The sequence below is a fragment of the Excalfactoria chinensis genome, chromosome 1 (assembly GCF_039878825.1).
Source record: "Excalfactoria chinensis isolate bCotChi1 chromosome 1, bCotChi1.hap2, whole genome shotgun sequence".
Taxonomy (NCBI): Eukaryota; Metazoa; Chordata; class Aves; order Galliformes; family Phasianidae; genus Excalfactoria; species Excalfactoria chinensis.
The window spans coordinates 147,274,144-147,298,489 of record NC_092825.1 but is presented as its reverse complement, the minus strand read 5'-3'; the positions used below and the strand labels follow the sequence as shown (position 1 = coordinate 147,298,489).

The 24,346-nt window shown below is 42.9% G+C and overlaps 1 protein-coding gene across 7 annotated transcripts in view; it reads right to left on the bottom strand.

The window, feature by feature from the left end:
* Positions 1–22,833, bottom strand: part of DACH1 (dachshund family transcription factor 1) — a 350,269-nt gene extending 327,436 nt beyond the window's left edge. For all 7 annotated transcript variants that reach the window (XM_072354869.1, XM_072354896.1, XM_072354906.1 and 4 more), the window contains exon 1: positions 22,043–22,833. In XM_072354869.1, the coding sequence (XP_072210970.1) occupies positions 22,043–22,746 (704 nt within the window). In that variant the 5' untranslated portion in view covers positions 22,747–22,833. The remainder of the gene's footprint in view (positions 1–22,042) is intronic.
* Between the last annotated feature and the right edge of the window lie 1,513 nt (positions 22,834–24,346).

Here is a 24,346-nt window from a genome sequence, read left to right as displayed (position 1 = left end):
TGTAGTTTAATAATGATCTATCAGAAAAGGTAGAAAATTCAAACATGAACTGCTCGTCCACATCAATGAAAGCTCAGGTAAGCATACAAATAGCACTTACAGAATTAAGGGTATACTTTTCAAATATACTCTCACGGAAAAATGGCCTTGTAAAAGAACCACATTCTGCCTAAGAAAATAATCAAAATGACTAGGAAAAAAAAATCTGAAATATACCCTAAGAACACCTAAACTTTGCCTATTTTTCAAATCCCTTCCAGAACAGAACCCAAATGGTTCAGCCATTTTTTGGTTGAGTCTTCCCCATCTACCCTGAAGAGTGAAAAAACCTTAAACATTTCAGTTAAAAATGTTGGAAAGTAGAAAAGTGATATGTTCATTCTTTCACATTCCAGATTACCAGTGCGCAACAAGTGATCTCAGTGCTTTAAACGAATGGTTATCAGTATCTTTGTATTGAAACTATCTGCTCCAGGCAGTCAGGTTCAATTCTATGGCCATCTTGCTATTGCCTCCAACTTAACAGTGATCAAAGCGATCTTTATTCTAAGTGTCCGAAACAGCAGAGTGCCTATAACATTAGTATTATTCCAACAACAATAAAAAATGAACCACTAAAAACTGCTGAATATTCAGCACTACATGAAAGATAAGCGTTTGCTTCTTTTAAGAAATGTGCTGATTATTTTAAAAGATAGAGCAATGCTCAACACTTTTCACACAGCACTGCATACCCAATTCTAGACTTTACAAAACAAAAGACTGAACAGAAATATTTCTAAACCTCCTGACACCTTCAGAAATTCTAACAAAAGACATTCCTCTTGATTGCTCCTCCAAGTAAATTTCAGACACTGGATTTCATTGTAGACAAATGCCAAGAAAAAAAAAATCAATCAAACAATTAAAACAACCTACTAAATTTCACCATCTAACAAAGGAGGAACACTGTGTGTTACATAACTTAGAAAAACGGCAAGACATTATCATAAATCCTGCTGACAAAGACGGAGCTGTAGTTCTTCGGAATTGGGATCGTTACACTAAGGAGGCAGCAAAAAAAATGGCAGAAATGCACTGATTTAAAACGACCCATTTATTTATTTATTTATTTTTTAATCTAGAAGTTGTAAATTCTTTTATACAGCGTGGAATTCTGTATAAAATTTACGCAAATTATGATGAAAACAAATTATGGAAAATGCCAGAATTCACATGCCAAGTACTCAGATACCCTACAATGGCAGTGTGCTCCTGTTACCCTGAAACAAGCATGTGTCTTACGATGACTCCTGGCACTGAGCCCGCTGTTGAATTCCTATCTACATAAATACTGAGTTCTTTGCATGCACACTAGACTTGAATGAATATCACTTCCAACAATACCAAGTACCTCCTCTCTACAGCAGACATTTGGTGGTACATAATATTATCACCTTGATAGAGAAAGTTAAGTGGGTAAGCCTTTACAATTCAAAATATCCCATAAAGTCTACAAAACATTACTACCATCAAAAATGGACTATATTAATTAATATTTCAGAAATTCATTAAAAATTAAAAATACTCATTTTTACAACTTCCTAAGTTTAGAAGAATATGTTCCTCCACCAAATGGTTTTACAGTTAAAGAGGAGATGGCTATTCCCAAGGAAATACTGTTAGCTTTAGTACTAAAAAGCAATTTTTCATTTCTTCTCTTCATAAAATAAGATCTTCATTGCATTTGTCTTACCAGTTTTTATTATAGGAACGACCAGCACCAGCATATACTAGAACAGTATCTAATATCTTGAGCATTACATACAAAAGGTATTTTATTGAATAGAAAAAAAAAAAGGTTTCAATGTTTATTGAAATGTTCTGGGACTATCCCTAGAAAATGCGATATAAACACTGCAACACAACTTAATTCTGCAATTCATGACCCTTGGTTATTTGAACATGAAGAAACTGCAATGTCTTTTAACCCATTTTCCATCACTGAAACTTTTAAAAGTCTTAGCTCTCCAAAAGCCAGCTCTAGACCAAACATTTCTAACACACGTCATCATTCTTCATCCCATAAGCTGATTGTAGGTGTAAAAGTAACAGTCTAGGAGCCAGTCTTACCATCTGATATTCTACATCCCTCTCCTACCAAGAAGCCTCCCGTTGAGTATCATCAATCCAGTTCCAACTACTACCTTCCTCGCTAATCACCCCTTTTGTTTATTTTTTGCAGCCTCACAAAAAAAGACTTCTCCACAAGGCAGCCCTCTCCTGTCCACAAAACTCCAGCACTAACAACTTTTATCTCTTTCAACACCTTAAATTCTTCACAGATGTGAATACCTTCTCCCTAATGTTCCCCGCATTTATTTCATGTCAGTAAACCCAAAAGCAAACTCTGGAAACCTGGCTTTCAACTCCTACATGTTTCTAAATGATGAGCAGTTTGAACAGGGAAGGTCTCAGAGACACAACTGATGAGCTGGGTACCTAGTCCTACAGCTTCTGTTGAAGAATGTGTACACTTCAGTGTACACTTCTCAAATGCACACATTTGTTCCTATGTAATCGAAGTCCCCTTTTTTCACACTCGTAACTGGAAAACATGCATATCAGAAAGAAAAACTGAACACGCTTCAAAAGGTCACCTATACTGCATCCACCCATAATGGCAGCAAGGATATTTGACTGCCAAAGGAAGCAAGAGAGAGTGAAACAGATAAAAAACTACATAAATTCCATCACTGAGGGGGTGAATCCGGGTACATGACAAAGCAGATAAGGACAGCAGCACGCCAGCTGCTGGCTTTGGCTTTAGCTTTTGTACAGCCCCAAGCCCTTGATGACACTGTAGAAGACTAAATTAAGGAGCTCTAAAAAGCAACCCACAACTGCCTATATTCATTGCCAATTACATTCACAGACAACATCTCACTGAAGATTTACAGCAGCAAGCGCTTATGGAACTAGCCATAAATCAGATTCTTATGAATGGATTAAAAAAAAAAAAAAAGAAAGAGAAAGATTCAAGGACACTGGTCCCACCTCGTGGACCATCCACGTGAAACTAATATGCACTGCAGATATTGCTGGTGGAAGAACGAAATACTACCGTGTCAGGTAAAGAAAATGGACAAGGAAAGTAAGTATGCACAAAAAATAGTCGGGAAAAATCTTAATGCTCTGTCTGTAACGTCAATAAAAGCATCGGTTACATTTTCAGACAAACTGCTGAAGCTCTGAACTACTATGACAACACACTGAACTACTATGATAATACACTTGACAAGTCTTCAGATCGCTGATCGCTAACACAATCAAAGGACATAGAAAACTTTGGTTTTCCTACATGATTTTGTGTACCTACATAACTTCCAGTTTTCATTCTGAATAGCTCTTTTAGGAAAATATAGTTTCTTCAGGGGGATGGGAAATAAACGTCTTTATAATTCTTGAATAGCAACTCAAAGTAACTAGCTGTAGCAAAACCCAGCTTGCTCATCTTTTCCCACACTAAAGGAGACCACAGAAAGAAAATGAGAGATTTCTTTTTTTCTCTTCCTTCCTCTTCAGAAGTACTAACAACTTTTCTCTTCTTCTTTAGCCACTAAAGGAGGAAAGTGATAATCCCTTTGAAATTCAGCACTTAACACCTATATGGTAGGTGATAATTGCTGCATTCCAAGAGGATTAACACAGTGGAGCCTACTTTACAGTGAAGTCAGACCATTTTGAGTAGAGAAAAGTTTTTTTCTAAAACCATGCCTACCAAGGGAAATTTGATGTTTCCCACTGGTTCAGTGTGGATGAAGATCCGGTAGCTTCAGAAGTTTTTTGTTTTGTTTTGTTTTGTTTTGTTCTGTTTTTCCCAGAATGACTGCGAAAAGCTGCAGAAGAAATCAACTGGTGTTAAAACAGAAAAATCAGACCTTTTTGCTCTAAATTACTACATTTGTAAACAGTAGAAGCACACAGCAGTGTAACCAAGGCAGCTGGTGAGACGTTGAGGTTGTCATAGCCTAGCTTTTGTTACAATTAGAAGGCCATTTCCATCGGCATTAACACTGGGCACTGCTATCAATCAGTAGAGACTACACTGACTTTGTCTAAATTGCAGGATTCCTTCACTGTGCTTCCCGCAGACCTGGGGAAGTACTGTTAACAATTCCCTGTGTACAAGTAAGGATATCCATGACATAGAAGATGGTGCACACACAGGTCTTATCTTTACAGGCAATCAGAACGTGGCTAGGGTGAGCATCCATAGGCCAAAATCACACTGTACCTCAAAGACCAACCTCATTTGTTCTGTAACACACAGCAGGCCAAGTCTTAGTAAAGCAGACAGCCAAGAGAAATGCTTTCACTCCATTCATGTGTTTTTCTTTCAAAGATTCCGCACCTCCCTCCATAAGCACTGATCCCACTCCCGTTTTCTCCTGTTAAATATAGCGTTAAAACTGCTGCATATTCAGGACTCAGATCATGATGCTGCAGGGAGGACACAGATAATTTCACAGCACATCAGACCACCATCCAAAAAATGAAGGCACAGCTCCTGCATTGCCACCACCATTCGTTCTTGTTGGTTTTGCCCATTTTGGTAAAACACGACAGCTGTTGACGGAAGCACGTAGTGATCTGTTTTCCGCAAAAGATCAGGGTTAATAAAAATAATATTGTAAAAGCAGGAGGTAAGTGGGGAGCATTTTTAACCTAGACTTGATTTGGTGCAGAAAATGGTCGCACAAAGCTGTAGAGGCACAGCTACACCAGGAAGAAATCACATGCCCAGAGGAAACAGAAGAGGGACTAAATTGTCTAAACCAGATCTGCTATCAAAAACGCTGCAGTATCACTGCCTTACTTCTACAGAAAGACAGTAAACAGAAGATATTATGAATCTGATAATGGGACGGCTTATCTGATTCCTTTACCTATCATATTTATTTGATGTATTTATTTAAACATCACCTATTAATATATGGATTTATTTTACACTTGCTTTTCATTAACTTTCAAATGGCTGTTGATTCCCTACTAGGTGCGTATGAATGCTCCAGCTATTGATTTCTGCTGGTGTGTCACCAGAGGAACAGCCCCTTTCAGCATCTCTAGCCAAATACCATTTACTTCAACAGAAGGAAAAAAATCAGGGAGGTTTTAGTACATTAATAAACTTTATTTTTTTACTTTTCTGATTAATTTGTAAAGTACTCCTCAAGTCTCCCCGTTCCACCACCGTACAGCCGTTGCTAGTGAAGGGAGCATAAATTGAGAAGAGCTGGCAGCTGTAAATGTCAAGATTATGCCCTCCTTATTACTGATATTCCTCTCTGCAAAGCCCTTAGATCCTCTGATCATCATATATGGCAAGCAAGCACTTAGGAACAATGTCAAAGAACCTACTTAAACATCCAGGCAACTTTTAAACTCTTAAAGTGAAGATAACTCCAAACAGACAAGTAGATTAAAAATGGTGACTGAAGACAGAATTTTCTCCCAGGCAAATTGCCAACATTTTTTGAAAGGTAAACTCAAGCTTTTAATTAGCATGAACACTCCTCCCTGTGAGCATTGCCGCTGCCTGGATCGTCTTAAAAAGGAATAAAAATGGCATCCATGACTGTGCCATGGAGCTCAGATTTCCTGCGAGCACAACTGAGAAATTACAAACCATTGCCTAAAAGCAAAGCCGCAGAAGCTGAACCAAAGGTGAATAAATTTTAAAAAGCAAATAATGCTGCAGCCAAATCTCAGAATCACAGAAATGAACAGAACCACAGAATGAATACAAAGCAAGTAAGAAGAAAGGAAACACATTTAAGATTGGATTTGTCTCCACTTTTAGTAGCGGTGGGCTGTCTTAGTTACCTATTCCTGTTATTCCAGTTCTGTAAATTAAAATCTCAACTCACAAAGCTAAATCAAGGACAATTAATATCTCCCGATTTCACTTGCCTTCCTCCCGCAGTTCAGAATGAAGTGAAAGTTATCCTCAGCATGGCCTGTCATGGTGGGCAGTGGTCCAAATCAAGAAAACTGGGTCAGGCATCTTTCAAACCTAGTGTTATACGCTCCAGCAAGCGGCTTTATTTATTTCTTTCCAATACAATACAAAGATTCACACATTAGATTCATAATAGTATTTTATACTATGTGCAAAATTAATATGCTGACAGAAAATAACGTATGTATTATCCAATTCTTTACAATCATGCCTATAACATGAATATTATTGCAGGTGGTTTTATCTTTATTTTTTTTTGTTGGTAGTGTTTGTTTTTTTTTTTCAATTTCTATGTCCACTGCACCATTTTATAATTATTAGAAGACACTCCAGGGCATATGTTGTGCTGGTATACAGCGACTTCTCTGGTGGTTGAAACCATTCAGCCCGTGGACTTGTGAATCACAAAGCACCCACGGCTGAGCAAATCCTTGTACGACACATGTCATGTCGTATCTTATTGCTTCAATGCAACCCTTGCACTCCTACCATATCACCAGTAGCGAAACACTTAAGTGCAGATGGGCCGAGCACTGCTGACATCACACCCCCTGGAACGCAGTGCTGTAAAAGCAGAGGCTGTGCTGGGCTATTAAAAGCATGGGGCCCTTATCTGAGCTCAGGACCGCTAAAGAGAAGTTACATTAGGGTACCAAACATTCTCAGGCTTGTCCAAACTGTGTTCCAGAGGGGATCAGCGGGTTTGATAAATCCCAACAGTCTTTTGCAGTAGTTTGAAACCAGTCTATAGTTAGCTGAGCTACTCATTTGCATGGCACGGGTGCCAACGAGTTACCACATCAGACATTCCCGGGAGGTGCGTGGCCAATAGCAGCGGGTACAAACAGCGCTCTAATCAGTGTTGAAATCATTGATAGCGCTGTCTATCTACACTATGACAGACAAAAGCTGAAATGTATTAAACATAGCAATCCATCATCCTGCAGATGGGAAGCAGGAGCCAGCAGAGTTCAGAGGGAGTGACTCCTGCTGCTAACAATGGCTGAAGTACTGACAGTTCAGCACTCCTCCTTCCTACTCACCAGACACTTCTCCCAGCTTCTTAAGAGCAGTAAATGAACAAACAGCTCTCTCTGCAGAAGAAGGATTTAAACTCTGTTGACTTTCAGATAGATATTATTCTCAGAATGCTCATAAACAAGCTTAAAGAGACATCAGTTCTCTTCTAAGAAAAGGGAAAAAGGACAGAAAGTTATTACATGAAGGGACTGTGAATTCAAACGAATAAGAACAGCAGTAACAACAACAGAAAAAATAAACAACAAACCACCAAACCCTAAATACGTGAGGTAAATAAATCTCATCTCGACGCCTGAGAAGTTTACAAGTTAAACACGTAGCACCAGCAGTGCTACACGTGGTCCAAATGAAGAAATAATACGTGGAATTAATTTTTATTTTAATGTCAAGACTACAAAGCGTTAAAGGGGAGAGAGATGACTAGAAGAATTTTAAGGAAAATAGGTCCTGAATAAAGTAATGCTAATTACAAAAGTTGATTTTTCTTTCCCGACTTATTTCTTGTAGGACACATGAGTCACACAATATAGCCAAAGGAAAAACTGCAACTGCTAACACCACATTAGTAAAGTATAAAAGGGAAAGACACTTTTCTTAGCATTTCAGCCTTGTCATTTCCAATTTTCTGCTCTTTGGACATGCTTGTATTCAAATTCTGGAACATCTATTCAGCATATCAATCCTAATTAGACAATCTGGGTCTGGAAAGGATGAGAGCTGGGTCATTTGCATAATTTAATCATAAATACTCAGTGATACATATTTCCAAATGCATTTGTACAATTATCTTTTCATCCTTGGGGCAATGGTATTAATATGATTAGGCAATATTTCTGGAAAAAACAGACAAGTATGCACTCTTTTTAACTGCAGCTTAGGGCGATATGAAAAATTAATTAATTTCTGAAGAAAATCAATTTCTGTACGTGACCACATTAGACACTGCTAAACCAAGACACAAAATTCTTTCTCAATCGGAATATTATATCGTTACTTTCCAAATTCTGATTGTTATGTGAATGTTTCAATAATAAAACTGCTAAATTATTTAAATATCTTCATACATAGGCATGGAAAAGTGACTATTACTTTCATGTTACCCTGACAGTGCGCTTTAAAATCATACTGTTTGACCAGTCAATAGGAAACCTTAGCATTTGGTCTGAACTCATCTTATGTGATCTTTTATTAATGCACATTATACTGATTGAATTCAAGGACAGCAGGAAATAATTCAGCTCTGTAAACCAGAGCAGAAAGAAATAGAACCACGTTAACCTAAAGTGTTTTCAAATGAGTATAAGGTTGCTTGCTTGTTTGTTTTTGCTACGAAGAATTAGAAAAGGTGTTCCTTCAACAGAAGCACACTCATTACAAAAATGTTGTGACATATGTGGGATACAGCCAAGCACCCAGGTGGCTAATCTCATTTTTAGAAGAAAGATACTGCTTTGTATGTTAATTGGTGCAAAAAAAAAAAAAAAAAAAAATTAAAAAATACACTTACGATTTTATATGTACCATCTTTATTTCTTCTCAATCAACAGAAAAAGTAGAAATTACTGCATGCAAATGTTCAATATTCATTTAATTTGCATGAAGGTGCTTGAACAATTTTTTTATTCTAACAAGCTCATTTTTCATGCGTTTTGTCTTTCATCCTAATCTAGCATCTGTCATTCCTTTTTGAAGTTATTATCGGCCCAATTCCCTCTTGGACATGGTTGCTGGGTGACCGGTATCTTAGCACCCACTTTGACAGGAACAGATGTGAATCTGATCAAGAGATTTCCCATGAGTACCTGAAATCACAAACAACTTTCGTGAAAAACAAACAGCCTCACTGTCATCGTCCCTCTCTCACCCTCCTTTCTCTCCCTTCCCCCACTCCCCTCCAAAAAAAAAAGAGTACAAGGAAATTTGGGGAAGTTATTCAGCATCATTAAAATGTATTACAATTTTGCAGGTGCACAGCCCAAATGTTTTCCTAGCTGTTTCAGTGTTCAAACAGAAACTCCTGGGTTTAAGTTTTAATAACTACGCTTTGAATACTTTCAAAGATGACTGCTCAATTCTAAGGTCACTATCTTCTAAGCAGTCCCATGTTTGACTTGTTTCAGTCACCCGAATGTTCTCACTTCAATCACTGGGATTACTCACATCAGTAAATTTCACATACATCCAAGCATCCACAAGTTGTTTTATAAACTCATAACCCACATTCTGATTACAAACAATGCTCTTTGATCATTCCCACACTTGGTTGCTGGTATCTATGAAACTTCTGCATCTGAAAAATCTGTTAGAGATGGAGGGTGCCGACAGTGACAACACAAGTATAATTTTATCCCTCTAAGTTGTCCGACTAAGATGGTACAGTCAACAAGACTCCTCGCACAAGCCAAAGTTTCTTTCCTGCCTGCAGGATTAAGACCTTTATGTGCAGCCCAATATTCATTGCTGCTCATCTGATGGGTAAAACTATAAGCAAAGCTGGGAATCACAGTTATATGCCTCTGAAGTAAACGCAGAAATACACAACACACGGGTAACAATTTCCAGATATGACTAAATTCATCTAACAGACGTGTCTCACAAACTATTTCTTTGCTGAGGCATCATCAAGGCCTAGCACTTGCATGCTAAGTCCTCTACAGAACTCAGTCGTGCACTAATATTAGGAGATAGCAGTAACTTCCTTTATTGACTTATTTTTATCTTCTCTTCTTTTATCTGTCCTGTAAATGAGTTGATTAAAGGAGATGGAGGTAGTGAGTTATTTCACGTATGTAATAAAAACACAAATACCTAATTCACAACTAGCATCTCTGCCACAAGAATCTCAGTCCCACATCAAACTCCAAGATAAAGTTTACTTCTTCTTGCTTGCTTTCCCAGACATCATTCTAAACAAAATATTAACTTAGCAAAGAGAAAGGAAATAGTTATAATCCAAAGACTGAAAATTTGATCACACATTTTTAAACTTATAACGCCGTGTGGTCAAATACATTCTAATATGCTGTCAAACAGCTTTTTAGTTTTGTCTCTTCGTTATGCTACTCCTTACAATGTTGCCAGCCCCACAATCTAAGGGCTCACACCCATACTGCTGCTGTTAGGGTTAGCAACTGCGCTTCCCAGACAAAGAATCCTCCATATTTGAAGTCTTCGTGATGATTAATAAAATGGGGCTTCCATTAGGAACTGTACATTTGTACCTTTAATTTCTTCAAAATCAACAGAATTGTGTGAGGGGAAGAAGGAGAGAAAAAGGAAAGACTGGGTTTTGAAATCCAAATATATTAATTTGTTCCTTCACATTGAGTTGTTTTATGATTAAACAGATACCAAAGGAGTTTTTCCTCCTTAGCTTAGATGAATAAAAAATCCAGAACAAACACAGTGAAGAGATGGCTCATCTTAAAGATTTCCCTTATTTACCATGGAAATCAGAAAGCCAGGCAGCTGAACTATAAGCCAAAGCTTTAGCCTAGTCTGATCTACATTTCTTCTAAATACAGTATGATTAATATATCTTTCACTCGGCCTATGAACAACAGAACTACAAGGAATAGCCAGTAAATAAGTACTCGAGAAAAAGCAACTAGACTCTTCTATTAAAAATCATTTGGAAACATGACCATTTCTGTGCCTTGGAAAAAAAAATCCCACCCCAATCCACTCAGGATATCAGCATTATACTGCTGACAGTCAAACCTGTTGACGACATCAACAAAAACTGAATTAATGAAAGCAAAAGGCTGACTTAAAGACTTTTGAAGAAGAACTTAAAAGAGCACTTCTTGGAGGCAAATTAGAAAAAGACATTATGTGCACATTCATAATAAATACATAACAGTGATAAGAAGCCACCATTTAAGAGACCTGCCCTTCACTCTGCCAGTCAAGTGAAGCAAAGGCCACGAATACCAGCTATAGGATGCCACATGGAACAGCCTGGATATCCACACCACCAAAGCAGAGAACTGTTTAATACAAACTGTGCAGGGAAATTCCCCATTGGGAAAAGCAGACACATCTAGTGAATACATATGATCTTACATACAATGGTACATTCCTATCCCCATTTCTCCCCTCCTGATCCTTATTGGCTAAAGCCAAAAGAAACTCAAGACTGTGGAAGTGCAAGCAGTAATTCCAAACAAAAGCTCTTTCTGCCACATCTACATTCAATAATAAAAAGTACAGAGCTAGGGATCATCACATGAACTGTTTAGTCGATCTGAAGTGTTAAGATGGTGTATAAAGAAAAAGGCAATCTATCCTAGATGAACAGTATCCAAATCTGTCACTCATTCACTAGAAATAGGTAGACTTACGCAGGCACTTAATGCCAATTTCAGCTCTCAAAGTGTCTTTCAAGGATGGGAAAGATTGCCTGAGAATAAGGAAATAGTTTTCATGATAAGGTGGAAGTGGAGCCTGGAAGGTTTGTAGAGCCTCTGTGGGATAATAATTGCTGAGGCAAACTTTAGCTGAACAGAGCACTCACTTAGTTTGTTAAATAAATCAAAGTGCAAGCTAATTCTAATTTCAATGTATAAGCATATAGTTCAATCACAGATATTCTGAAGTACTAAGGATCCTTTCCCTGTCCTTAGGGGCTCCCTGTTTCAGCTCAATCTGTGTACTGGAAGCTGATGCTATACTGGCAGTTAGACTCGGACACCTTAAGCACCACATCAGCTCATAGAGCAAAGTAAGCACTTACCTCAGATATTACACTTCTAGCTCACACCAACGCATGGAAGAAGAGAAAGGTCATAATAACATCTACTCATTACCTTAATCAATTCAAGGAGGCCTGAGCACAGATTTTCCACGTTCAAAAAGCTTAATCTGACTGAGGCCAAGCGCCATTTTGGAGGACAATGACTTCCTCCCAAACACACCAATGACCTGCACAGAGAATGTAACTTGTCCCACTGAGAGACCTGTTTCAAACCTTGTCCCATGTCCCAAGCGAGCAGCTCACCCATGCAGCTGTAGGGATAATCTCTTACTTGTAGCCTATACATCATGTGCTGACTATAACCACTCTGGTCTAACCATTCTGGGATTTGCAATTCACACACAGGGAAACAAAGCCTAAATTACTTTGAACAAAGTCCATAATTTAAACTCACTTATACTGAGAAACCATTAGACATTTTAACAAATTAGAACACTGAACTGTTAAATAGTAGGCACATGACCCATACCTAATGTAAAGTAAGTTTCTATAAATGTCCTTAGAAATATTTAGTAGAAAAACAGGTGTAGGGGAGAATTCAAATGTGACCCGTAAGGCCCCAGTATTTAGAAACGAATTGGGATCAGATCACTCTTTTCCCAAGGGGTAGCTTGTATAAATGTAATTCTATGGTTTCATAAAACCAGGTCAAGTTTCTGTCCCTTGAGGTCCTTTGGCAATTTGAAGCATGGCAGCACTTTTTCCTGGCTACAAGTTCAAATCTGCATGCATTCTGGAATTGTGAAAGGAAACAATTAGGTGGGCTGGAAAGATATACCCATCCCAATTACAGCACACCTTCCATAAAGAAAACACTTGCATGGGTGAAACAAGATTTCACAAAACAGTATTTACAACCATTTGGATCTCTTCATTTAAGCTGATGAAAACGCGTTTTTCATCTCTAAAAATAAATATCTGTCTTTCAGCAACTGGCACACCAAGTAAAAGAACAGACGACCTTATCACATAACAATGCCAGCAGTTTTAACTGACAACATCTTTCTCCTTCAATGTCAAAATGTTTTACATATGTAGTCATACTTTGGAATATTTGTGAATACAACGATGTTTCACAAGGCATTTCATAACTATTATTTTATTACCTCTTGTGATATCACTGTATTTTACTAATTTCAGTAATAAAATATGTAAAATAAGATGCCACAAGGCAAAAATCACCTAAGGGGTCACTGCAAAAGACAAAATGTGTACTTGGTAGACCTGCCGTAGTAAAGTGTGAGCAGCAGAGCTGAATGCCAGAGAAGCTCCACTCCTGAAGTAACGACCTGAGATTACTGTGTTTAACATTATGCGCGATGTGTACAGGAGTCTGAACCTTCCTGCAATGAAGCCAGAGTGATAATGGGTTGATTTTGACTATGTAACTGAGCTACACAAATTACTCCATTTGAAACTGTGGCTCCATCAAGTCTTCCACAGCCTCTGTGGAAGTATACATTGGTCAGCTCCATGCAAACGTCTTTAATGCATGGCTGTAAGTCCATGCATGCACCCAAGGTGAACAGACAAAAAAGGCTGCCCCACCTCAGCCCCCAGGCAGACTGATCTCCACTGTAGCTTCAGCATAGGTGGGGCATTCTACAAGCACATGCAAAGAACAGAGGAAGGGCAGCAGTCAAGACATTCGCTGTCTTTAAGCAAATGGCTCTCCCTGCATGTGTACATCTGAGATCTACATGCTATGGAGCTGGGCTTCTACAGAAGATGAATTCCATCCTTTCCTCCACTTTCTAGCAGAGATGCTAGAGAAGCTCTAAAAGGAAAAATCTATGTGAAGTTTGTTGATTCTTAGTCCCATCACACCTGTTGTACCTTTAGATGGCATCAAGCCAACCCAACAGCTGTGGCTATACCCAAACATCTCTACTAAACTGATGACCTGCACAGGAAATGTTATGACTCCTTCCTTAAATAATAATATGCATATGTGCTCCTGGAACTGCAATATGCTCCTAAATCCGTATTTCTAACACATTTTCCTCATTGCTTTTAAAAAACATGCTTCCCTTGTACAATACATAGCTATACTTTAAACTGTAAATTACCGCAATGGAAACTTCATTTTCTACTACCATCTTTGTTTTTAACATGATATTTCAGTATCAATGTATTATGAAGAGACAGAGTAGAATCAGTGGAATCATAAACTATCTGCAATACACAACAGTGTAAGGCATACTATAGTATAGTGTGTATATTTGTTTAATCTGGTCTTTTAAAAACAATGACTACCAGCTTAAGAAAAAAAGTGGGAAAAAAATAAGAAAAAAGAAGAAAAAAATAAAAAAGGTCCTGCTTTGAATTAGAGCGTTATACATGGAAATGAGAAGCACTTCCATGGCATTATTTTTGAGTGGCAAATACAGACACAGAGAAATAATAAAGTTCTAATATCATGTGTAGGAAGCGTTGGAACAAACTAAGAGAGGGGGGAAAAAAAAGAGAGAATATACACACAACTTTTCATTTGTATCGGTCTATTATATACTTAAGTCCACTTGAGGTATTTTCCTTTCTTCCCCCCTCCCTTTTTTATTGTTTGTTTTGTTTGAAGCAAAAAATGTTAAGGAAACTGAATACAATTGGAAAATGGTTTCATTTTCCTCCCACTAAACTATCAGTGACTACATGCACTAAAATGTGAAAAGTGACAGTCATGGGTGCACATCTCTAAGTGTCATTCCCTTAATAAGAGAAAGGCTTTTTCTTCTGTTCTACAATAAAAAATGAATACAAGAACTGCCAGCAGGAATTATAGAGCTACGGTTTATAACAAATTCTGATATTCATTCCTACCAAGGACATCACCCTTATTTCTTAATGTTAAAAACGCAACATGAATCTCCACTTTACTATTTTATGCAACAAGTGTTATTTACAGGACACTACAACTGAAGTATTTTTACTGCTTTTAAACTGTCATACAAACACGGGACAGCATATAATAATAGAGCTTTCTACCAAATATTTCACTTGGTTCTTTCAAAGGAGAGCTTCTAAATATATTAACATACACTTGGTTTAAAAGATGTATGTAGGCCATTGGAATCAACAGGACTATCCACATTCTTAAAAGAAGGCACGGTTTAAAACCACAGCATTTTTAATGTAAATAGCTAAGTCCTACCGGCGACCTTCTCCAATAAATAAAGATTTTTACAGCAGCCCAGGAGACTGGAAACAAATTACATACTTCATAAAGATAGAAAAGACTGGTATCTATTAAAATATAATAGAAAACTAATTGAAATATTAAGTTTGTATTTTGACTGCATTTGAAAAAGCATAACTCAAAAAAGCAGCTTTCGTAATAGTATCTTTTTAAGAACACTAAGACTATTAATAAACCCTGAGTAGATTTATCACAGATAGAAACGCAGTGCGTTCTTTATACATCTCTTAAAAATGCAGGGCTAATAACCTGAAAGCTCTTTCTATGAACTGCAAGTGAAATCCTGATCTAGCTTCATATTTAAAAAAAACTCATTACCAAGTATGAGAACAACATGAAATCATGGCTACTAAAGATGCAATTAAATACTAATCAAATATATACTGCCTGCTCCCTTTAAAGTTTACTTTTGACTGCTAATTTATTTTTGATCCCTTACAATTCTTTTATGTAAGATGAAAAAGGCAAGCATTTCCCAAAAGTAAAAGATTTTAAAAATCATTACCATCACACAACAATTTGTATACACAAGCATATTCTGAGACATGATCTGAACAGCTTTTTGGCCAAATGTGGAAAACATGTTTTCAGCGCAGTATCATTAACAAGAGCTCTAACAGGGACATTATTCAGAGTTATGAACTTCAATCCTGACATTGTAACACAACAAATATGTGGCTGTCAATTATCCAGAAATCCTCACTGCAGTCCTCCTCATTCCTTTCTTCCCTTTTCTCTCCAGCCCTATTCAGCTCCAGTGTATAACTCTATTACCTTAAGTTGTCAGCAAGGTAGTTAAGATATTTTCTTCTCTGTATTTTTAGCATCACGTAAAATTATAAGTAAAAAATTAAATCAAAATGAAAGCCCTACTTGAATCCAAGCTTATTTCAGTTAAAAAGGAACGTATCTGGCAGAATTTAGCTCCCAGTTCATGCCGCCACTCGCTGGATGTTCTTTTCCCACTAGGATGAGAGCGTGCTATAGAAACAGAATTTTATTCACCCGCAGAATTTATATGGTTATTCTATAAATAAACCATATGGCTAAATTCCGCCAGGTGCACCTGTTTCTGAACTACAGCTAATTTTAGCCTTTCAATGAACATAAAAACCATTCAATATTTGCAACAACAACAACCAAAAAGTACATATTTTTCATACTTATATCACTTTCCTCTTCACAAGGAAAACGCAAAATGCACAGGACGCTGAGAAAACATCTACCGTAAATTAGTTTTGCAGTGAACAGGGTACCCTAAAATGGAAAAACGAACAGAAAGCTACATATCTACATGAGAATCCCCATGGTTGTACAGTAAAAGCTTTAGCATGGTTTATTAAATCAAAATCATAAATATTAGGAATATTAAAAACAGTTTGGGACTGTTTTGCAAAGTTTCCATTTTGTTGCTACTGAGCTGTTTTGATATACGGAGTTCACAAGATCGTTCCATTTAGTTCTGCCAATTGCATTGTACATATTCATACACTTGCTAACTGTAGATGTAGTTATCACAAAGCATCATTTAAAAGCAACGTGAGCTGAAATGCAGCCTGCGATCCATTCCTCCATCGCAACTCACACAGAAGTTCAGGTCAGTGTATCCTGGAGTGCCATTCAGGGCCCTCATCACCCAATATCCCATCTCTGAAAGAGACCAATGCAGCTTCACAGGGCAACGTCAGTGCACAGCATTTACAGGTTATCCTTCCCTGATGCAGCTCATTGCTACCAGTGGTACAGAGTAAAGAAACTGAAATAGGGACTTAATTGCATGCTCAGGACTGATCCTTCTTCCCATGCAGTTCCTTGACAGCTTATGCTATGGAAACATACAACTGTCTTTTCCTTATTATCATTAAAATAGTAACAATAATAATAATACATCTAATGTTTGAAAACACAGCATCAGAGGATTCACAATTAATGACAAAGCTCCATAGACAACAGATAGCACTTCAGTACTCCGCACTGCTTAAGAAATGGAGCATCAGCAGTGGTTATGCCCCAAAGTGAGCTTCTTATCAGAGACATAAGCAGAACCCAGGGAGAGAGCTACAAAGTAACTTCAGGAAGCACAGCACATTTTGTCACTTCAAGTCACAGATACATTTTTGATGGTAAAAATAAATATTTTGGTTTATGCTTCAGGATTTTTGTAAATAATTTAAATGATAATGGACAAGATACATATATATATTCCTTAATGCACACTGGAGAAATTGTATATATACAAATTAACTCTGTGGATCGTAACAGCTTTTGCAGATGAATCTTCAGCTCTGTCAGTTAAAAGCATATTTCAGCAACTAAAAATTTGCTGTCAATGCCTATGATGTCCATCCACATTACAGCACTGCTACAGAACACACACGTAAAGATTATTGAAAAAATTACTCTGCAGTACATAATTTGCAAAAGGTTAATAACTATTTGGAAACAATGGATGGAATTAGCTCCTAACGCAGAGCAGATGCTCAAAAATGTTAGTTTTAAAAGAAAACAGATTTAACTTATAAAGGAACAAAGAGGATTTCAGTGTAGTTCTGTTGCTTAAAAGCAGGCAGAGGCTGCCGTAGTTCCGGACCCTCTGCTCACACGGCTCTTGATGGAGCTCGGCGGTTCCTGAGCCCCGCTGAGCCCTCCTGCACCAGGGATGCACCTCTGCATGCAGCCCAACCGCACCGCTCCTCTGACCCGATGCGGGACAGCCCGAGGGATGCGGTGGCACAGACGGCAGAAGCTATTTAACAGATCGTAGTTCTCAAGAAGGATATTCACATTTAACACAGCATATGAGAATTCTGTGTTTCACGTGGGATTCACTTCAGATGATGAAACACAGCGATGAGCAAAACCAGCCCTCTGGAAAGATCCAGGAACAAGAAAGGAGAAACCTTCAGTGGCAGTCAAACAGAAATCATCATCCCCGACCAACGCTCGGAATACACTCCGACCGTAAAGTCGAAGGCTACAGGGAGCAGATGAGACCGCTCCGAGCCGGGGAGCTGCTGAGGGAAGCGCCGGGAGCGCGCAGCGGCCAACAGGGGGCAGCTTCCGCGGGAGCGCGCCCCGCCGACACGGCACGGCACGGTACGGCACGGCACCAGGGGGTGAGCACCGGCCCGGAGCGGCACGGGCACGACCCCAGCGCTGGGTGCCGCGGGGAAAACAGCGCTCAGGCCGGAGGGAAAGCTCTGCTCGTGTGCCGGCAGTCCGGAAAAGGGAGTGCAGGCCTACGTGGGAACTTGGTGTCAGAGTTTGTGGAGATAAAGAAGTTTGCGTTGCAAGTGTACATCGCCCTGCTTTCATACAGACCGTTCTCTTCAGTGAAGTTGAAGCAGAATCGACAACAAGATGTACGTTTTTATATTAGCTACAATCTTAAAAAAATAAAATAAAATAAAATAAAATAAAAGATCCTGACCAGTTCTCATAGCTATAAAGGAGGAGTTAATAAAATGGAATGAATACTTCAGGAAAATAAAAACCCAGGAGGAGATGTGCCCATGCCCAGCAGGGCCATCACAGCACCCATCAGGCAGCGCTGTGTGGCTCAGCGCTCCCTCCTTCCCCAGGTGTTGGACGCTGGGCTGCTGCCACGGCCAGAGCATCAGACTAAGGGGATAAACAGGCTGCTCTGTTGTAGCCATTGTGCTCCAAAGATCGCAGCTTCTCCTCTACAGTATTAACCAATAAATAAATGCCGTGAGATGGGCACTGAAGTTCTGTTCTCGCATGTGGCTGGAGCCCTGCTGGGTTGTTCTAAACATGCCTAAGCTACCTCCACACCTTTCACTCCTTTATAGGTACAATTTATCCCCTGGCCTTCCAGAAGTCTCCTTTGCTCACAAAACCCACCATATTTCTGCAGATTATGTGATATTCTAGTAATCGGCAGCAAGAAGGGAGGTCATCACTGTATACCCACGTACTGTATATTTGGAATTATATGCAGCTGCACTGCTGACAGGTTCATTTAAACTACCTGTGATCCGCACTAACCTATCTGGGTGAGATGCTCCCTTAATTAATACCAACAGGAGGAAAACGATGCGAGAGCACAGCAAACACGCACACACCAGGTCCACATCGCTGAGAGCAGCAGAAGCTACAGCAAAGAGACTGCAAGATGGGCTTTAGGGAGAACTGCTTCATGTTGGGAATCTTCCCCCTCTGCACTCCAAATCAATGAGGTTGTTTCCCAAAATTTGTAAACAACTCCCAAACAGTGCAAATAACTCTCTGCTTTAAGTATGAATGTCAATGAACTCCTTCAAATCATCCCGAAATGTCAGCAGAGATTAACAAGTCCTGTCCACGGGAGGGAGGTCAGAGGAAGGCACGCTCTCAGCCTGCCATGGGCACGATCCAAAGCCAATCTAAGTCTATGGGAAATTCCAGGAAGAGACCAGCACGTCAAAATTCCACGGCAAGTGCTGGAGACACAAGAGACCAGAACAATCTGGGATCAATAGCTTCCAGGTCATTAATCCCACGCAGGTGACATCCAGAGCACAGAGCGCTGCTCTGCTCCACGGACACATCCAGGAAACCTGATGCGATTGGCATCCAATAGCTTTAAGTATTTCTTGTGTTTTGCCTTCACGCTTCTCCTATTTGTTTGGCATATGGCTTTCTAGCATCCCATTAATGTCAAACCGTTTAATCATAATGCAGGCTAAACGCACAGTTTGCTATTTCCTGGATTTCTGTTTGGCAACTGATGCTTTTTATGGGGAAAATAAAAGCAAAGGTCAGTAGGACCAGAAAAGAAAAGTCATCCTCCATAGCGGAAGGCTGTTTTTCCAGAGAACTGATACAGAGCCTAATTTAGCAAAAGGTCCTTTAGTATCATGTTATTATTAGTAGTATCACAAATAAACACAGAAACCAATTCACTTTACAGAACTCCACATCAAGCATTCAATAGAAAATCCCTTGGTGTTTCATTGATTTTTGGTTTATCGATTTTTATTTTTATTTTTTTTTAATAGCAATATCGCAGTTCAAATGTATCATTTTGGTGAAACACATCTAAAACTTTTCTATCCTGAAATAAGTTATTAGAAATGATTTCCACGGCGACTGGCAACTAACGACTCCATCCATTTAAAGAACAGCAAAGCAATAGCTTTATTTGGATGCCTTTTTTGATTAAACAACCTATTAACCTTGATGAAGCTTTCCAAAAAGGGGATTAGTGTATTTGAGTGCATCAGCTGATTATGAGAGAAATACAACAGTGATAAGATGCTGGATCACAATTTCTCCATCTGAGGACTGTAGCAATTGAGCTGCTGGTTTGGAGCTGGCTCTTACAGCTCCATCTCCGCAGCAGTGTCTGCCCAGACACAGGCAGACAGAGCAGAGCCCGGGGAAGGTCACTGCAATCACTGCACCGAGTGGATCACAATGCCCCACGTAAAGCGCTGTACAGCCAGAAATAATTACAAATAATTAGTTTGTAAGGAACGAAGAGCCAGAATGAAACGTATCGGAGGGGAAACCCAAGAAGTAAATACAGTTTGATGTTCCAATGGTATCATCCGTTCTGACCCAAACTCACTGACCCACTTTCCTTTATCTTTCTATACCACAATAGCGCATTTTGCATACCCATCACAAATCCTTCCCATTAAGTTATTTGCTTAATGGATGTATAAATATGTCTACTACAATTATGCTTTTTAAGGGTCAAATCCCATCCACTCCTGAACCCACGCCTATAATTCCCACAGTGCAGAATGGCATCGCAGCACGGACCTGCACTGCTGGAAGGAGGCCGGCACAGCATTGGTGCCACGGCCGTGCCCTCTGCCATGCCAGCCCCATGCCCTGCCGGGAACGGGGACCTACACCCGGCCTGCCCCCAAAGTAAAGTTTCTCCCTTTTGTTCTCTCACGTGTCTAAGTTATGCATGGCACAATGCGAGCGTGACAAAATGAAACTTCCACCAGTTTAAGGAGCAAATGTTGAACTCTTGCAGAGCTCTGACAACAGAAACACCTATCGACATGCTCTGCAACAACGCAGTTTGCAAAGTTGGGGTTCTGTCAGTACTGGGAGTTCACCAGGCTGCGCTGCCCCGAGCACTGAGAAGCTCCATCCATCCACCCACCCATCCCTCGATGCCATACTCGGCCCGGTCCGTGCGGGGAAGCAAGGCAAGTCGCCCTGCCACTAACACGAACCCGCACGGGGTTAATTCTCCACGTGCCACCTCCTGCTGCACCCCGAGATGTGACAACGAGGAGCCACCGTGCTCTGCGCTGGGAACAGCAGCGGGACCCTGCGGGTGCCCCTCCCCAGCGCGGAGCCAAAGGGGTCACGGCGCCGGTGTGACCCTTACGGACCCCCCTCCCGTGTCCTACAGACGAGGAGGTAACAGCCTCACGCTTTCTCCCCGAGCGGGCTGCAGCCGCGGCAGGAATTTCCTCTTTCGCCAGCTCTTTCTGCTTCTCCCCGCTCGCTGCCAACTTTGGGGCTTCCCCCCCCACCCCCGCCCCCTTCCCTCCGCCCGACCCCAGGGTAAGGGGGGCCGGGAGCGCGCCTCCGTGCGCGCCCCCTGCGCGCGTCCCCGTCGCCCCCCCATCTTCCCCCACCCCCTGCGTCGGCCCCGCGCCGCAGCCCCGCCAACCCGCTCGCACCTGCTCGGCCCCTCGCCCCCTGCCCCGAGCGGAGCCCGCTCCTCCCCGCCCGCCATGTGGCGGCCGCACAAAAGTGTGTGACAGCGCTCGGCGGCCCAGCGGCCTCCGAGCAGCGCCTCACCCCACCACGGGCACGTACCCCCCCCCCCGCCCCAGCTTCCCCATCCGGCCGCTTCTCCACAAAGGTTAAAGCTGCACCCCAGCGGCACTTGGGGCCACACCTCGGCCGGGGGGGGGGGGCACGGAGCAGGGGCAAGCTGCGCGGCGCGTAGGGCAGGGGGCAGAGCCACCCCCACCCCCCTCAACCTCCGGGCCGGCAGCGGGGAGCGGCGCCGCACCGCGCGGGGGTGGGACGGGGGCGGGGGGGGGGCCGCGCGCGCGGCTCGCGGCGGTACCTGGCGTTGGTGCAGTCGTTGTAAAGGGTCTCGAAATCCTTCCGGGAGATGAGTTTGCAGCGGTTGACGCCGGGCTGGATGGCCCCGAGCCCCCGCAGGATGCGGACCTGCTCCACGTTGCAGACCACGGGCGTGATCTCCAGGCGCTTCAGCTTGGTGTAGACCGTGTGCAAGCCCCCCACCAAGTGCTTCAGGAAGAGGTCGAACGCCTGGGGCAGGCAGATGAGCTCGCAGCCCTCCACGGTGAAGGAGGCCACTTTGGCCCCCCTCAGATCCACCATCTTGCACTCGTTATTCTGGGGGGTGTTCTCCACCGGGGACGGGGTCGAGTACACGGGCTTGCCGGGCAGGCTGCCGGCCGCGCCGGCGTTGGGCGTGGAGGTGCCGGAGGTGCCGCCGCCGGTGCCGCTGCCCAGGCTGGGGCTGCCGCCGCCGCTGCCGCCGCCTCCGCCGCTGCCTCCGGTGGTGGTGGTGGTGGCGGTGGAGGTGACTGTGGCCGCCGCCGCCGCCGGCGCTGCGATGGGCTCCGGGCGGAATAGGTTTGTCCCCGAGGCGGGCGGCGGGGGAGCGATGGCCGGAGCCGGAGAGGAGGTGGCGGCCGCCGAGGAGGTGGTGGTGGTGGTGGTGCAGGCGGCAGAAGTTGAGACCGGAGGCTGAGGGGGGACCAGCGGGGCCGGAGGGATCAGCGCAGCCGGAACGGCCATGGTCACATATACGGCGGGGGGGGCAGGGAGGGGGAAAGTTCCCACACACGCGCGCAGGAGAAGGGGGAAAATTAAAATATATATATATATATATATATATCTACTAGGGAAAAAAAAAAAAAAAAAAAAAAGAGAGGAGAAGGGAGGAGGAGGGGGAAGAGAAGGGGGACAGCCCCGCTCAGGTGCTGCGGCAGCGGGAGAGCAGAGCAGGGACGGAGTGAGCGCCGAACGCACAAAGTGTCCCGCGAGCGGGGCCGGAGGAGGAGGAGGAGGAGGAGGAGGAGAGAAGTCCGCTCCGGGCGGCGGGGCCGGGGCGAGGGGAGGGGGAGGGCAGCTCCTGCCTGCGGCCCCGCGCTAGCACCGCGGCGAGGACGACCGGGAGAAGGAGGAGGAGGTGTGGAGGACCCGGGCTCTCTCCGGCGAGTACATTGATCAAAGATTGAGAGGGGAATGACAGAGAGAAAAGGAGCCGGGAAGTGCCGCCGCCGCTGCCGCCCGCTCCGGACGAGTTGTTGTTGTCACACGGCGCGGGGGGCGGAGCTCCGGCAACTTGAAATACCCTTTGAAGCGGCGCAGGGCTCGCTCGCGGCATTAACCCGAATTACCCAACCAGGAGCCCGGAGCGGGGGCGCGGGGAGCAGTGTCTCTCCATCCCCCTTTCCCTTCCCCCCCCCCTCGCCGCCCTTCGGAACCGTTAGATGACATGTTTCAGGTTTCACCCCGCCGCAGACGGGATGTAATTTCCCCAGCCCGTGTCGGCAGCCGCTTGTCAGCGATCTGCGGAGAAGCGCGAGTGGCTCCGCTCCCCACAGCGCTCCGCGCTCGGGGCGGCGGGCGGGAGCAGCGCTGCGGCGGGCTCGGCCTTGTGGCCGTCGTTGTTCCCCCGGGAGCGGAGCGCCCCCTCCCGGCGGGGCGGGCGCAGGGCATTGCCGGGCCGCTTTGTGTACGGGGCGGGCGCCCGGAGTGGCTCCGGAGGGCGGGCGTCGCGCCACAGGTGGCTGGGCCGCCAGGTAGAGCGCTCGGCATTGCCGGGCACACATGCGCAGAGGTGCGGCCCGCGGGATGAGAGTGGGGTCTGCGCGGCTCGGAAGGTCGGACCCGCGGTTCGGGATGGAGCTGTGAGACAACGTGGGGTGTTTGGGTCGGTCCTGCGGGTCGCTGGATTTGTGCTGCGCCTCTCGAGGGCGCTTTACGGTTCGAAGGGGTGAGGAAATGGCCCTTGGTGCCGTTGGGCACGTGCAGAAGTTGGGTTAACGCATGTATGAGGCTTCCAGTTTCAGAAGTACAAGTTATGTGCTTAATTGTGATGCATGTATGTGCCCATAGCTGCTGTAGCTTCTCTAAGTGTGTTATTATGTGCGATATGACTCACATGATGACACATCTTCTGAGTGGATAATCTTACTGTAGTAATTCCGCGCAGGGAATTTCCATGCAATTCTCATATGATCTCCTGCTCATTGTGCTCCGGCTGTAATGGAAGAGCATTTGTGGTTTGGTACCAGGAAGGGTTCATACAGCTGTGAGACTTCAGATATCCTACTCCAAAGTCTTTTAAACTGGCAAATACAGCTTAAGGAAACACACTGCGGCCTTCGTT